Source organism: Dasypus novemcinctus, chromosome 25 (assembly GCF_030445035.2).
Source record: "Dasypus novemcinctus isolate mDasNov1 chromosome 25, mDasNov1.1.hap2, whole genome shotgun sequence".
NCBI classification, from domain to species: Eukaryota; Metazoa; Chordata; class Mammalia; order Cingulata; family Dasypodidae; genus Dasypus; species Dasypus novemcinctus.
In genome coordinates this window covers 10,769,197-10,785,168 of record NC_080697.1, presented here as the reverse complement: position 1 = coordinate 10,785,168, position 15,972 = coordinate 10,769,197, and the positions used below count along the sequence as shown (strand labels likewise).

Genomic DNA, 15,972 nt, shown 5'->3' with positions numbered 1-15,972 from the left:
AGAAATATTTAAGGTGAGGCTGAGACCACTTTCTCCTTCATCTATAGGGAGAAGTAGGTGTGAGCGCTAAGCTCGCAGGAGGATGCTGTGTGGTGGGTCCTACCTGCCCGGCTGGAAGTGATGCTGGAGGGTCCCAAGGCGTGTCCCCGAGCACCTGTCCAGGACGTCCCTGCGTGAAAGCTGCCCATCAAGTCTGCTGTCAGACCCTGTTGGGTTCCCTAAGACGCACAATCGGCCTTACAGAGGAAAGTGCTCCAGTGGGGGCTTGGGGCTTCGGAGGCCCAGCTGTGCAGCCCCCAGGGTGAGAGGCTCGTGATTTCTGGAGCGAGATGGGTCCCCTGTGGGAAAGTTAGGAAAACAGCAGACCTTTCCACTTAACTGTTGGAAAGTGTTGGAAATGACCAGTGAAGAGTGCTCATTTTCCAAAGGGAGACTGTTTCCCACTGCATTCGGCCCCTTCTTGCCCTGAACCCAAGGTTGACTCTTCTCCCATCCTGTGCAGTGATTTCAGGCTGCACACAGTGTCTCCATCAGTCATGAAGACGCAGAGTGCAGCGGCCCCACACTTGAGGCCTCCCCCAACTCCACCCTGCATGGGAGACTGTGGTGTGTCAAGGGTGGGGTGACAAGTAACAGGTGCTGTGGGCCTCAGATCACCATGCTGCCCCCAGCTGGTACCACCCTTCCTTACAGCTCTGCAGCTGACTGCTGCTCTCAGCCGAGGACCTGGACCGATCGACACAGTCTGCACCACGGAAACCCAAAATCCGTTCTCAAAAGACCAGTCACGAGCAATTATCTCCATAAAACATTTAATCAGCTTTTCTGTACAAAATATTAAAATGGTTAAAGACGTGTACACACACATTTAACAAATATATACTGCTATGTAATTGTCGAAAAAATAGAAATTGCTGTTTTACAGTCCATTTACACTTCAATATGTACAAACTACTTAAATTTGAGAATCCATATACACAGTGGGTTCCACTTGCCCGCAAAGAGCCCGGACGCCAGCAGCATGTCACATTGTCGGCTCGTGCTGCCCAAATGGCCAGACTGGGTGGCAGGAAGACGGCTGGACCTGCCGCCCTGAGCCTCCCGGTTCTGCTCTGGCCAAACCAGAGCTGTAAGAGTGCAGACAAACGGGATCTGCGCTAAATGAGTGTAAAACCTCACTACCACCCCCAGCTCCTCACTCCCACGTCCAGCTGAGAAAAAGCAGGTGTCACTGCAAAATGAAAGGGACTTCTACCAAAAACAACAAACTCGTCCTGTCGAGCTGCCGAGGGAATGGCATGTTACCAACCCTGGCGGGCCTCACCAACACTTCGGCTTTGCCCATTTCCTTAAAACCACGGGACTGGAGTCAGATGAAATGTGCTTTCTTTGGCGGCAGGGCACTGGTCGTGTGCAGAGTTCTGCCGGGGCGCCTGGGCCCGCACGAGTGGCATCCTTTCGTAGCTGATGCGGGAATTCATAGAGGCCTTCACAGTTAGATTTGTTTGTTTATTTATATACAGACATTGTCCCCCAAACTTTTCAGAATCCCCTTTTCTCATCCGCTTAAAGGGCAACTTAAAGTCAGCATGTTAATCCTTGTAAAAGAAAAAAGAAAGAAAGAAAATGCACTAACTTTTCATACAGGGTGAAAGACTTCCAGCTAAAAGACCCCAAGTGACTCAATTATGATTCTTTGTCAAAGAAAACATACAGCTGTTTGCACTACAACATACAGAGAAATTAAAAAACAAAATTGCTCTAAGATGCTCACGGTTATCCCGTGATTTATCTGAGTTGGAGAAGGCCAGAGAAATTCCCTTTCAGAGCATCTCCGTTCCTGGCTTGGAACATTCGAGTCCTTCCCAGCCAGAAAACACATTATATCCGAGTCTGCTTTCTCACTGAACTGTATCGTCGTTTTCTGAAGAGAACGCTGACGGCTGACTTTGCTCTGAATCTGACAGACCCTGACCCAGAAACGTACGTGACGAGGACACAAGCCCCGCTGGTGGCACAGCCGTCCTCAGCCGCCTGCTCGCTGCCAGCCGCCTCCACCATGGGGGAACCAGCGGGCACGTGGGGCATGAGCCGGCCCTGGTGGCCTCCCGTCAGTCAGAAACAAACACGCAGACCAGAAAAGGCCTGGACACACCTGCCTCCTCACACCACGGAACACTCCAGGCTGGGGCTGCCCACGGGCCAGAGGCCTGAGAAGGGCCTCGGGAAGCCGTCAGGTGCCGCCCACACCTGCAGGTTGTGGGCAGTGTCCCCGAGCCCCCGGTCACAGGCCGAGGTGCCGTCCCTCCCCCGTCTCGGCACCCAGGGAGCTTTCTCCAGAGACCCCTCGCCTGTGCACCTCTCATGGGTTCGTTTCCTCCTAACACAGCAGGGCACCTGCCAACAAGCCTCACAGGAAGTCTCATTTCCAGCAGCCACGGGCACAGGCCCCGTGTGCTCAGCCACCGCTCTAGATCTGGGCAGCCCAGGGTCCAAGCCTAACCTTCTCACCCTCTCCTGGGCTCCAGCGTTCCCACCGCTGCTCAGATGGGGCCGTGCAGACACGCTCCTACACAGAAGACAGCCTCTTGCCACCTCCCGCCTGCCCCATCCCCGGCCACCGCTGCCCCGCATCCCCGTGTGCCAGGAACGTAAACCCAGAACAGCGTACCCCGTACCGCGGGGACCAGTGGGGCCTGGGGTTGGCCTGGCAGCTTGTCCTTGTGTTTCAGCGTCCCATTATTGACCAGGAAAGGCATTAAGTGCCTGCACAACAGCTGTTTTGAGGTGGCCCCCTCGGCATGAAGAGTTCCTGAACTAGCAGACCCAAGTTCGTCTGGCACTGCCTCACACCAGTACGCCGTGCTGGCCGCAGACTCAGCTGGCCGTGGACACGCCTCTCCCGCGAAGCCTCCATGAACCGGGCTTGCATTTCAGAGAAACCCGTCCTTCCTTTAGCCAGCCACACCTGCCCGTGTGCCAGAGAGGCCTGTGAGACTTCCCGGGAGGCACGCGGAGGCCAGGCAGCGCCCTCTGGGTGTGCCGTCCTGACGGTGTGTGTGTAGCTCGTCAGCCACTCTAACGTGGCTGGAAATCCAGACCAAGTTTTCAACGACTGCATGCCTGTCCACTCCACCTGTCCCAGGGGCTCTGCTGTGACCGCAGCTGCTGCCACCACGGAGCACCAGCACAAACGCTGCCCAGCCTCAAGGGCACGGCCAAGGCCCAGCCTCCTGCAGGCCCAGCACGGGCACACCAGCAAAGGGGGTGGGGAGAGGCCGAGCTGTGGCCAAGCCGGGTGCATGGACATGACGAGCAAGAACCAAGAAGGTCAACCACCACACCAGGGAGCCGAGAGCACCTACAACTGCAAGCAGGAGAATCGCATCCATCATCCATGTGGGGTCTAAGCCCCCTCTCGATACAGAGGGGGACTGGACATCACCATCCCAGGGTCCACAGGCTGGAGGAATAGAGTATGGACTAGAGTGGACGTCCTGGTGTTCTGCTGGGGAACTAGTGTGACCAGTAATGGAAGAAATTGTAGCACTGAGGTGGAGACAGTGGCTACAGTAGCTGCTGAGGGCAGGGAGAGGGAAGAAGAGATGTGATGTGGGGGCATTTTCAGGACTTGGAGTTGTCCTGGGTGGTGCTGCAGGGACAGATGCCGGGCCTTGTATATCCTGCCATGGCCAACTGGGTGGACTGGGGGAGAGTGTAGACTACAATGTAGACCACTGTCCATGGGGTGCAGCAGTGCCCCAAAATGTAGTCATTAAATGCAGTGAACGTGCCACGATGATGGAAGAGGTCGTTGATGTGGGAGGAGTGGGGTGAGGGGGTTTGGGGATATATGGGGACATCATTTTTTTAAACGTAACATTTAAAAGAAAATAAAGAAAAAAAAAAAAGCCCGGTGGGTTCCAAGCCCTAGGCCCGCCCCTCGATTGGCCAGCTTCCCGCACTCCCCCACAGCCCGCGTCTCCTCGGACCGGAACCGCAGCGCTGCGGTGAAGAGCGGGCGGGCCAGAGGCTCCACAGACAGGGGCCTGAGCCGTCTGGAAAAATCAGAAATAAACATCTTTTCCTCCTCCCTTTGAGAGCTCCTTAACGTTAAATGCCGTCGCCGTTTGCCAGGCCGTGAAGGAAGGAGAGGCTCTCCACAGCTGAGGCCTGCCCTCCACGCCCCTGGCAAGCGGGAGCCCGGCCCCAGAGCCAGGCGTGGCAACGAGGTGGTGAGGGGGGCTCGGGGCCCGGTCCCCCTGGGCGGGCTGGCCAGACCCTCCAGGGACTGTCCCAGGCCCCTGTCTGGGCCGCCGACTAGACACAGCCGCTCCTTCCCCCGGCCGCTTCCCAGAGGCCCCGGCAGCGGCCCCAGGCCCCAGCGCCGCCTCAGCCCGCTCTCCTCAGGCTCGCGGGGGGCTCGACAAGGGGGCACGGGCAGGCCCTGGCTTTCAGGAGCTGCCCCACTCCTGTCCCACCCCGGTGGGAACGGCAGCCACGTCCACAGAGAGGCCGAGCAGAGCGGACACGCGCGCCAGGGCCGCGAAGCTGCAGGGGGGCCGCGGGCCTCCGCCCCCCACGCCGTCGTCGTCCTCTGCCTCTGAACCGTGCGGGCCTAGAACCACGCCTCGTCTCCCGGGCGCAGACGCCGGAGCAGGCAGGGGGCTGCCCTGACCGGGCCCCAGGTTCCCAGGCCCCGCGCTGGCCCCGAGCGGCCTCCCTCCAGCGGGCTGCGGGCCGTCCCGTGGGGCCGCTCGCCCCTGCGCGTGGAGAAGCCGCTCGGGCAGGCCGGCCCCCGCGGCGGGGTCTGCTGCCCTCCCACACGCTCCCAAGCAACTTCCCCGTGGGGTTAGCTCATCCGCCCCGTCCCTTCCCTTCCCAGTCCAGCCTCTGCGGGAGAAGTGCGGGCCTCTCCCTCCGAAGGCCGCTCAGGCTGCTTTCAAGAGCAGCGCCCTGCGCCGCCTGCCCGTGTCCCACTCAGGCCCCTGGCCCTCGGCCCACCCAGAGGTCAGCTCTCGGGACCTGGGGCAGGTGACGCGCTCACAAGAGCCGGCAAGGCCGGCACAGCTGGCGCGCTTTCCCGTCCTTTCCTCGGATTTTCTGGAGACCAGATTCAAGCGAGGAAGACTTGGGCTGGTTTTCTTGGAAAGAATTCACCTCCTCTCCCTGCCTCAAGAAGACCCGTCTGCACACCCTGGGCAGGTTCCGCTACGAGGCGAGTCGGAAGGAAGCTGCCGACACTTACCGCCTAGGACGTCCCCAGGGGCCGCAGCCCTCCTAGGCTCTCACACCAAGTCCTGCTCCGGCAGCCGCCACTGCTGCCAGAGAGATGCCGCTGCGCTGTCCCGTGGGCCACACGTCTCGGCCTTCCCATGCCACCTGAACAATAAAAGCCAGGAAGGTGGGAGGAGGGGAGCCTGCACCTGACAAACGAGCAGGTGCCAGCCTGACTTCCCCGCGCTAAGAAGGCCAGGCCCATCCCCTCTCCAGAGAACGGAGCCAGCCGCTGGGAAAGCCAGAATCCGACAAGGATGTCAGCACTGCTCGAAATGCTTGCCTGCCAGTGCAGGGCTCTCCCTCAATCTGAAAGTCCGGGTGTTTGGGAGATCCAGCCCCAGCCGACCGGGGCTCCAGCCGGCCTGCCCCACACCCCCTCTCGGCTGGCAGTGCAGGGTTCTCCCTAACAGTGGGCACTTCTAGGTTAGAACCAGTGCTCATGCCTCACCACCCCAGGACGGGCACGTGGAAAGCCCAGAGGAAGCGGCTTCCATTGGCTTTCCCGACACTTGATGCAGCCCGTAAACTGCCACCTTTCCCCATCGGTGGTGACCGGAGCCCCCAGCCCTTGGTCAGTGCCCACACTTGCCTCCTGCCCCCACTCCTGCCACCACTGCCAGAAAGAAGTGCCGGGGCTGCCACCTGTGGCAGCAGAATCCTTTGGTCCACGTACTAAATCACAGCAAAGCGGATTTAACCACAACGTGGCAGCACAAACCTGCCTGCCTCCCCATGAGATGGCCCGTGGCTGTCATTTTGACAAAGCAAAACGCACCCTCTCTATTCACCCAGTTCCAAGTTGAGACGGCCAGAGGGCCGGGCCGAGGCGGCTCAGGGCGTGAGTGGGCCCCAGGTGGGTCCCCGCGACTCCTTAGGAGCAATTCCCCGTACCCAGTAAACAGCACGTGAGGACCGCGGGGGCCAGGCCCAAGGCTTGTCTGCTAAATCCAAACGTTTAGTGTTTCCCAGTTACTAAGAAAGTACTGAAATGTTTGCTTTTGTCTGAAGATATTAATTGCCCTAGAATTTCTTCAATATAATAGTTAACTATAGTTAACCCCTTTTCTGAAACTTTTAATACTACAACTCCTAACGCGTTGGTGCCATTTACTTTTACTCTCCATTACGACCAGTGTCAGAGCGATAGCCATTCAATCATTATTAAAGTCACAGTTTCGAAAAGGGAAGCCAGCCTTCTTTGGCAAAATCAATCAATGTAATGGCATCCGTCTTTCCCCAGTCCCTAAAATTAGATGGACTTGGACCAAAGCAGTTACTTTTGATTTTTTTTTTAAGCTGAAGAGACTATTCCATTTTCTGGTTATTTTTAGTTGTTCACATGGCCACAGAGTACAAATTGATATTATATTGAATATATACTCAATATATATGGGGGGGTGTCTTTAAAAACAAATGTGTCTCCCACCCTTGGAGGGATTTTACAGGACTAAAAGAACTCAGGTGGGGCCCTTGAATAAATTAGTGGAATTCTAAATCTGTATTATTTCTCTCTCTTATAGTCACCGAGGATTAAAATTTGTATAAAGCACCGGGCACCTTAACATCCAGGACCAGCAGGCAGGAGGAATGCAGCTCCAGGACTTAAAGGCTAAATAAAGCGCGGCACAGACAGGCACAGCCCGAGGGCTGCGGGGTTCTTTCGAGAAGTCCCAGGAGCTCCTGGCAAGGGTTGTCTAGCTTCCCTTTCCCAACGTTTGGCTCAGGCCCCAGAAGTGCCCAGGGGAAAGGAGTGCAACGCCACCACGAGGCGGGAGGCAAGTCCGCAGGTCCCAGCTCACGGCCTGTCCCCATGCCCCGGGGCAGGCACCCGGGACTGGAAAGGGCACCCAGGACTGGGACGGCCCCACCACCACCAGCTCCCCTCACCCCGAGGCAGGCCCGGTGCCTTTGAACCAGCCCCAGCAGCCGAGCTGCCGGCGCCCCTCGGCTAAGGCGGGAGGGGAGGGGGCAGGCTTTCCCTCCGCACCGAACCCCTGGGCTTCGGTGAACTGAAATTGGACAAAGGCACTTTTGTGGGGCTTCACTTCCGGTAACTATCGCCCGGCCAAAAACGACAGCAGCAGCACACGGCCAAAGCGCGTAAAAGCCGGCCCGGACCTGGTGGGCGCGCGCGGGCCCTGGGCCCACCCCGAGGGTGCCATCTGGAGGGCGCCCTGGCGGCAGCCTCCTCCGGACCCCGCGGCAGCCTCTTGGCCCGCGTCTCGGGCAGACCTCCTGGCAGGTCTTTGCGACAGCGGTAGCTGCTCCCGCTTCCGGTGCCCAGCCACCGCGCCCACTTCCTCCCGTGTGCCCCCGTGACGGGCGTGGCCTGCGTCTGCCCGGCTTGGCAGCTCTGAACCTGGCAGACCCCACCCCAACCCCCAGCTCCACCTCAGGTCAGGCTCAGGGCTTTACAGCTTCTCCCCAGCCCTCTTCCCAAAAGGATTAAAATAGGCTTTAGAGTTTCTGGATCCTTCTCAAGTGAAATTGATAAAAGGCATCAGCGTGGCCCTTCGCAGAGATCTGGGAAGCTCCACCACGCATTCCTTCCTAGGAATGCTTTCAAAACTGAGGAGGGAAGCGCCCGCAGTTTGAAAAGTCAAAAGGGGGAAAAAAGACAAGGTCCTTTCCAGCCGTCACTTCCCAAAGTAAATGCCTCCTGATGCAACGCAAGCCTTCGGAAGGCCAGGCTCTGCCTCCTCCCGGCGGGCGCGGGGCCAGCGTTTGCGCCTCCAAGTCCCAGCCACCCGGGGCCAGCGTTTGCGCCTCCAAGTCCCAGCCACCCGGCGGGCCATGACCCACCCCCGGCAGAAACAAAAGGGGGCGATAGGAAACTCCCTCGTGCCTCTTGCGTTCACCCATCTGGAGGCCCCATTCTCGAACCCATTTCCACCCAGCTCAGTGGCCGTTACTGCAACTCAACAGAAACGCATTCCTCTCCCCCAAAGGGTCAGTGGGCGCAGGGCTGATCCGTCCGCGAAGGGCCCGCGGCTGGGACATTCCTTACGTTCAGTTTGGCGCTCCCCAGGGCCTCGGGGCTCTCGAGGGGGAAGTGCGTGCATGCGTGAACGAGTGCATGGCTGCGTGCGGGTGTGGCCGTGGGCGCTCCCCCCTCCGGGCGGGCGCGGAGCCAGGCGGGGGCCCCCACGCTCCGTGCCCCGCCCGCAGCTGCTCGCTGGCGAGGGGTCCTCGGCGGCGCGGCCGCCCCCTCCCCGGCCCGCCCGCTACCTGCAGCCGCAGGCCTCCACCACCATGTCCTCATACTGCTTGTAGACCACGTTGTTGGCGGCGTCGATGTAGAGGATGCTGATGGGGCTGAGGCGCGCGGGCACGCAGCAGGAGGCGGGCGCCGCGTCGGGCGCCATGGAGTTGAGCAGCGTCTGAATGATGGCGTGGTTGGTGGGCTCGAGGTGCGAGCGCAGCGGGAAGTCGCAGACGCCCTCGCAGTGGTACGCCTCGTAGTCCAGCGGCGCGATGATCCAGTCGTCCCAGCCCAGCTCCTTGAAGTCCACGTGCAGCGACCTGCGGCTGCAGCGGCTCCGGGCGCGGCGCCCGTGCCCCCGGCCCGCGCCCCCGCCGCTGCCCTGCGCCGCCCGGGCCCCGGCCAGCGCCGTCTGCCGCCGCCTGCGGCCGCCGCCGCCACCAGCCCGCAGCGCCGCGGGCCCCGGATCCGGCGGCGGTCCCGCAGCCAGCGCCGTCCCCAACGCGCGGGCCTGGGCGCGCAGCTCGCGGAACAAGCTCTCCTTGCTCTGCGTGCGGGAGGCGACGACGAGCAGCGCGCGCTCCGCCGCCGCGCCAGCCCCGGCCGGCGGCCCGAAGCCCAGCAGCTGCAGGGCCCGCGGGCTGCGCGCGGGGCCGCCCACCGCGCGCAGCCAGAGGCAGAGGGCGCGGGCGGCGCGCGGCTCCCGGCGGTGGCGCCGCACGGCGTCCGCCACGTCGAACGCCTCCCAGCGCGCGGCGGCCAGGGGCTCGGCGGCCCGCGAGTGCAGCAGGCGCGGCGCGCGGGCGGCGCCAGGGCACGTGGACAGCAGCAGCAGCGGCCGCGGCGGGCCGGTCGCGCGGCCCGGCCCGGGCTCCGGGGCCCCGCGGCGCAGCACGCGCAGCTCGGCGCCCACCACCTCGTCGGCGTCGGGCAGGCTGGACACGTCGAACAGGAAGCGCTGGCCGGTCTCGGCTGCGGATTCGTCTGCACGGGACGGACGGGGACAGAGAGAGAAAGAGCCCCGTGAGCGCCAAGCCCGCACTCCCCGCCGCGCGGCCTCCTACCCGCACCGAGCCGCTCCTCGCCGAGGCCCGCGCCGGGCCCGCTGGAGCCGGCGCCGCCCCCGCGTCTCCGCCCCAGGCGGAGCGCCCCCAGCCAGGACGCCGGGAAAGGGGGCCTGCGTCCTTCGGTTCCAAAAGCCCGGCCACTGCGGCGACCCACGGCCACCTGCCGATCGCCCCGCGCGGGGCCAGGAGCTCGCCCTCGCACCCGGGCCCCAGACGCCAGGCTCCCTGTCCCAGAAGCCCCGGGGTGAGAGGACAAGGCCCGGGCCGCTGGGCGCCGCCGGATTCGTGCGCTCCTAGCGCGGCTCGCAGGCGGCTTGGATGCCCGCGGTCCCGCGCTGGGCGGCTCAGGACTGCCCCGCACGGCCTCCCGGGAGCCGGGAGTCCGCCTTGCGAAATGGAAAACCCGAGTACTCCGAAAACTCTCTCCTCCTGTCCCTCGCGCCCTTCCCCAGCCCCGCCTGGGCAGTCGCATCGGCCACGGTCTCCCATGCGGGCTGGGGTCCCTCGAGGGGTCCAGCAGGGGCACACGGTGGCAGGCGGCAGCGGCCAGGGTCTCCCATACGGGCTGGGGTCCCTCGAGGGGTCCAGCGGGGGCAGAGGGCAGCAGGCTGCAGCGCCCCTCCAGTGCTACTCCTGCTTCTACCGAAGGGGAGCTGAGGCCAGGCAGGGGCCAGGCTCGGTCAAAGCCCTCAACCAGCAAGGGCTGCTGGAAGGATGGGGACCCCGGCCCAGCCCCCCCCCCCCCCCCTGCGACCCCCGACGGAGGGAAACGTTGGCAAAGGAAGGCGAGGAACTTTCTGGGCAGCCGGGAGCTGCCTGGCCGCAGGGAAGGCAGCGCAGCAGCCGAGAGAGGGCTCAGGCAGGACCGGCTGCTCCCTTCGCTGGTTTATTCTTTCCCTCCGCCGGGACTTACCTTGGGTTCTGGAATTTTAATTTTGGTCGTGGGGACTTAGAATATTTTGTTTTATCTTTTTTGGGCCCAGGGGAAAAAAAAGTTAAAATTCCACCCAGCAGCAGATAAGGAGCTCCCTTTGAAGAGGGTCATATGGTTTCGTTTTGCCCCAAACTCGAGCCTGCAGCCTTCCCCCACCTTCGGGGATTTACGCGCTCACCGCGGACCCCAGTCCTTGGCCACGCTCGGTGGTCTCTGGGGACCTCAAGCAGCCGCTCCCCGTTGAGGCTGGGGAGGGTGGCAGCGGAGGCAGGAGAGGCGCTGGGCGAGCGCTCCGCCCTGGCCGAGGCCCTCGTGGACACTTTCCCGGGGCTTCCAGCGCGGCCCCTCGGCCTCCCCCGGCTTCAGAGGGAGGAGGGAGAGGCGGCCTCACCCCTCCCCAGCCAGGCGGACCTCCAGGGGAACGGCTCACACGGGGGGACTGGGTGGCCTAGCTGGAGACCCGAGAAGGAGCAGCTGGTGCCCCTGGGAGCCCCGGGCCTGCCCCCCACCCTCCTTTCCTGCCTCACCCAGCACTGCTGCGTTAGGTCTGGGTGGCCCCCGCCCAGACCCGCGGGGACCCGGGCTTCCTGCGAGAGGTCCCAGAGCCAGCAGACCTGACAGTCCCACCCAACGCGGGGCCACTGGGGCCTGCGGGTTCCTTACACCCCAAATAAGGCCCACCCTGCAAACACCGAGTGCGTCTTGGGGGGGGGGTGGCCTGGGCCTGCTCTCCCAGGTGGGGGGCCGAGGCACAGCCTGCCCGCAGTCCCCAGCGGGACACTTCTTTTCCAGCCTCTTCCCTCTCTTTCCCTCCTGCCTCCTGGCTGGATAGAATTAAGGCTGAAATTACTTGAATTTCCGCCCGAAATTAGTTAACTTTTCCCTATCTGTCTGCTTTAATGGCTTCAATGGGGAATAATAAAACCCAGATGACACAGCAACCACAGCTCACCCATGTCCTACCTTTGGAGCGGCCAGGGCCCTGGCCCCAGAGAGGCCCTGCATGGTGTCCACCGGGGCGCCTCCTCCTCCACTCACCCCTAGGAACGCGGGCCCTCCCGGGGACCCTGCACCCACACGGGACAACTCACGGCACACCCAAGCCTCCACCTGGCAGACCACCACAGGGAAGGGCCGTCCTCATACCTGGCGCCACCAGCCTCTCCAGGGCCATCTAGTCGGGCACCTGCCTCCGACCAGCACGCCCCCGGCCTTCCCCCAATTGTAAGGCCCTCGCGCCGCGCAGAGCTGCGCTGACGGTGCCACCAAGCAGCCGCAGCACCGTCACCGCTCCCGCCCTTGCGTCTTCTCCGAGGGCGTCGGCCCAGGGGCCACTTCAGACCTCTCCCCCAGAAGCGGATCGCCGCACGGCCTGCCTCCTCCTCGGGGGACCCGCCTGCCGCCAGGGCGCGGAGCCCCGCCAGGAAGCCGGCTCGGGCTCTGGGGCCAGACCCCGCGAGCTGCCACGGCCCCGGGCGCAGCGGGTGCGGTGATCCGGCCTCGGCCAAGTTTCTCTCTAACACACGAGGCTGGGACGTGCGGGGTCAAGGTCCAGAAGGGGACAGAACAGGGGCCGTGGCTCCGGCGGCGGCCTCCGCCCAGGGCCCGACGGGGCGGGTGGGCGCAGCAGCGGCGTGAGTACCTGGGGTCGCCTGGTCCGCGAAGCCGGTGACGGTGTCGGCGCGGCCGTGGCGGCCCGAGGCGGGGACGGCGGCCGTCCCGGCCAGGCGCCGGTAAAGCGACAGCATGAACTGGTGCGGCACCGCCGAGCCGTTCCTGAAGCCGGGGGCGCGGCGCGCGGCGGCGGGGGCGCCGGGGGTCGGGCGGGCAGGCGCCGCGGAGACGCCCGCAGCCGGGGCGCGGGGCCGCCCGCCGCCGGGGCCCCCGGGCCGCCGGGCCCCCGCTGCTCGCAGCACGGCGGCCGCCTCGAGCCCGTCCCGGGGGCGGCAGGCGCTGAGCAGCCAGAGGCAGAGCGCGGCGGCGGCGCTCAGGTCCATGGGCTCCGCGGCGGGCGGCGGGCGGCGCGGGCTCCGCGGCTCCGGGCAGTCCCGCGGCGCCTTGTGAACATAGCGTTTAATAATGCGGGAAGTGCGCGCCGCCGGCCGCGGCACCCCCGCCTCCGCACCCCACCCCCGCCCCGCGCCCGGCGCAGCGCCCCCTGCCGAACGCTCGCGCGCCAGCGCCGCGCCCCCCACTCACCGCGGCCCGACGCGGCGCCTGCGGCCTCCTCTCCACCCGCGCCAGGCCGGGGGCACGGCCAGAGGGGTCCCCGCGGCGTGCGGCCCCCACCTCCCGCCCGCGCTGCGCCCCGGCCGGACGCGCCCCCCTCTGGGTGCGAGGCCCCGGGACGCCCCGCGTTCCCGCTCGGCTTCTCCCCGCTCCCGGCGCCCGGTCCGGGAAGGCTCCGAGCTCCAGCGGCGAGAATCGGACCCGCGCGCGCCGCGACCCGGTGACCAAGGCGCGCAGAGGCCACCAGGACTCGCAGAGCGGCCGTCCAGGCGCCTTGGCGATCCGTGGCTCCCCACCCTGCGACAGCCCCCTCCCCGCAGGATTGGGGCGGGCGGCCCGAGCAAGGGGAGGGGACCAGGAGGGGAGGGAGAGGGGACGAGCCCCGGGAAGGGCCAGCCGCGAGGAGACGGAGGGACCTGGACGGCCCTCGGAAAGGATGGGCTCGGGCGCGCTCGAAGGACCAGAGTGGCCAAGGCAGCCCCGCGGGGACGAGGGGGCCCACGCGGGTGGGCCGCCGCGAGGCCGTCGGGGCGTGCAAAGTGGTGGCCTTCCGCCCACACTGCTTCTCAGCGTCGGGCTGGCGAAGGGAAACGGGCCCGGGTATGTGGGCGCTGGCACTGGCCGGGGGCGAGCGGCGAGGGCCCGGGGACGCCTCCCTGCCCCATTCCGGGACAGCCGTTTTCGCGCGGGGCCGGGAGTGGGTGGAGGAAGGCGTCGCGGCGGCCCCGGCAGGGGTTTTGGGGCCGCAGGGGCAGCGGCAGGGCCCGCGGCCACGTCCAGGAGGACTCTCAGAGGAGGGCGGGGGTCGGCCCGGCGCGCCCGACGGGCCCCGAGTGCGGAGCGCCCAGCGGGTGGCCCGGCCGCTTGGAGGACGCGGGGCCTGGGAAGGACCGGCCCGCAGCAGAGCGGCGCGGCCTGTCTCCTTCAACCCGCGTGGCTGCCAGGCTCGGACTCGGGCGGTGCGGCCGCGTCAGTTCCAGCCGAGAAGAGGCAGCGCGACCCGCGGCCCCAAAGCCGCGTGGGCCCCCACGCCCGCAGGCTGCGCCCCCCGCAGACCTCCTGGAGAGGCCGGGCAGAGACCGCTGGGGTCGCCGCCTCCCGGGCTCGTTCCCCTGCACCGACTGCCGGGTCCCCAGCAAGCGCTTGGGTTGTCGCCACCAGGACCGCAGTGGAGACGCGATGTCTGCTCGCCTTGGAGCGCACTCACGCTCCAAGGGGAAGGGGAGCCCGCGCGGGGGTCATCACTCGTGGACCCCAAGGCCTATCGGGTGGGCCAAGGAGAAGGGCCTGAGCTTGGCGTGGGAAGGGGTGTGTGGGCGCAGCATACTGCGCCTCCCGGGGCTTTCGCCTGTTGCCCTAAAGCGGGCACCGGCTTGGGTCAGGGGACCTGGTCTCGGGCTGCTTGGACTTGGGTCGCAGTCCCTTGCCTTCTCGGGCCTCAGTTCCTTCCACTGTATAAAGAAGGGAGAATGGAAGGGGTGCCTGCCCAGGCCTGGCCAAGCAGGTGCTAAAGAAACCCTGACTGATTCCAGGGCCTGTCCTGAGGACCACGTGGTGGGGGATTAGGGATTGACGGCTGAACTCCCCGCTCCTGCTGCTGCTCTTGCCTGGAGCCAGCCACTTAGCTTCTCGGAGCCTGAATCTCCTCATCTGTAACATGGGAGCATTCTCACCTCCGGAAGCCTGTTGGTGGCCAGGACGACAGGCTGGCACAGAGGCGGCTCAGGAGCCAGCCTCCCCTGCCCCCATGCCTCAGGCGGGTTCTGAATCCTAAGGGTAACAGTGGCAGGGAGAGAAGCCGCTTGGACTCACGGGAAGGCCCTGGGGGAGACCACCTGGGGGGCTGCCGGGACCACTGTCCACCCGTGTCTGTGCATGAGCCAGACTTACGCTTTCCCACCTGTAAAGTCAGGGCAGTCACCCCTCCCCCCCTCCCTCCCTCCCTCCTTCCCTCCTTCCCTCCCTCTTTTGCTTGGGCAAAAGATGCAGCAAACACCCAGCTAGCTAGTGTCCACTGCTCTCTCCGGGGTGCAGAGTAAATAATGGAGAACCAGGGCTAGGGGGCTTGTTGACCGGCAGAGGCCACATTGGATCCCTGGGGGGAGGGAGGGAGAGAAGGAGGAGAGGGGAGGGGGGGGAGGGAGGGAGGACGGATGTTGGGCCATGGCCAGCCCCCGCTTTCTCTTTAAATAGTGAAAGTAACCATTTGCTCCCCCTCATGTGGGGCATCCTGCCGCCTGCTTAACATCCCTCCTGCCCTGTAATTCCATCACCTCTTCCGTGAGGTTGGTATTATTTCCATTTTATAGATGGGGAGTGTTGAGTCACAAGGAAATTCGACACCTGTCCCCGGGACCCCGGCAAGTGGCAGAGCCTGGAGCAGCCAGTTGCCTTTGCCCAGCCCTTGGCTGCCTGTGGCCTGAGGGCTGGGGGCCTGGGGGCAGGAAGGGCTCTGGGCTACCGGTCCCCAAGCCCAGTGGTCAGGCAGCGTGCTCCTGCCTCTCCTCTCCCGCTCTCTGGGACGTCCTTGGCAGAGAGAGGGGACGCCTTCAGGCCAGAGCAGTCAGCCAGAGCTCCAGCTCCTGCCACCGCGATCAGTCTGTCGTCCCCAGCAGCAGGGCGGGCCTCGGCAGAGCCCGTGCCCGCGCTGGCCGTCCTGTGAGCTGGCCTCTCGCGGCATGGCAGGCCCCTGGGCCGCTCAGGGAGATCCCCGCCCTGGGCAGCTTCAACAAGGCGTGTTTATCAGCTCCCGGGTTTGAGGTTGGGAAAAGTCCAAATCCAGGTGCCATCAGGGTGGTGCTTTCTCCCCGAGGACAGCAGCTGGCTGCCGGCGGCCCTGGTCCTGGGCTCCTGTGACGCGGCAGGGCACGTGGCAGCCTCTGCTGGCCTCTCCTCTTCCAGGCTATGCAGATCCTGGGCCTCTGGCTGCTCCCTCGGTGGCTTTTTCTCCTGCTGTTTGAATTTCATTCTCTTATGAAGGCCTCCAGTAATAGGACTGTCACCCATTGTCACCGCGTGGGCCACACCTTAACTGAAGCAGCCTCATCCAAAGACCCCCGTCCACGGTCCATGCCCGCAGGAATGGATCAAGCTTAGGCACGTGTGTTTCTGGGGCATGTACTGCTCCAAACCAGTGCAGGTGCCATGGCTGTGGGGAGTCACATGTCACCTGGGAACCTGGACCCCTGGGCCGGTGCCACTTAGGAAGCTGGGGACCCTTGGACTCTGCCAGCTAGAGCCACATTGTGGTGACCTTCAGG

The 15,972-nt window shown here is 64.5% G+C and overlaps 1 protein-coding gene across 1 annotated transcript; it reads right to left on the bottom strand.

Annotated features, from left to right (window-relative positions):
• Positions 1 to 795: 795 nt before the first annotated feature.
• On the bottom strand, positions 796 to 12,486 carry GDF7 (growth differentiation factor 7). Its single transcript, XM_058287670.1, has 2 exons — positions 12,126 to 12,486; positions 796 to 9,466 (listed from the first exon to the last, which is right to left on the bottom strand). Exons 1-2 carry the CDS (start codon positions 12,478 to 12,480, stop codon positions 8,505 to 8,507), a joined length of 1,317 nt encoding a protein of 438 aa, XP_058143653.1. The 5' UTR covers positions 12,481 to 12,486; the 3' UTR covers positions 796 to 8,504.
• Positions 12,487 to 15,972: the final 3,486 nt, after the last annotated feature.

What these genes read in the sequence shown, in the direction of transcription:
- GDF7 (XM_058287670.1), bottom strand. Translation starts at nt 12,480, where the DNA reads ATGGACCTGAGCGCCGCCGCCGCGCTCTGCCTCTGGCTGCTCAGCGCC. An exon ending in CGCGGACCAGGCGACCCCAG is followed by an intron (nt 9,467 to 12,125) that starts GTACTCACGCCG and finishes CGTCCCGTGCAG; the next exon opens with ACGAATCCGCAGCCGAGACC.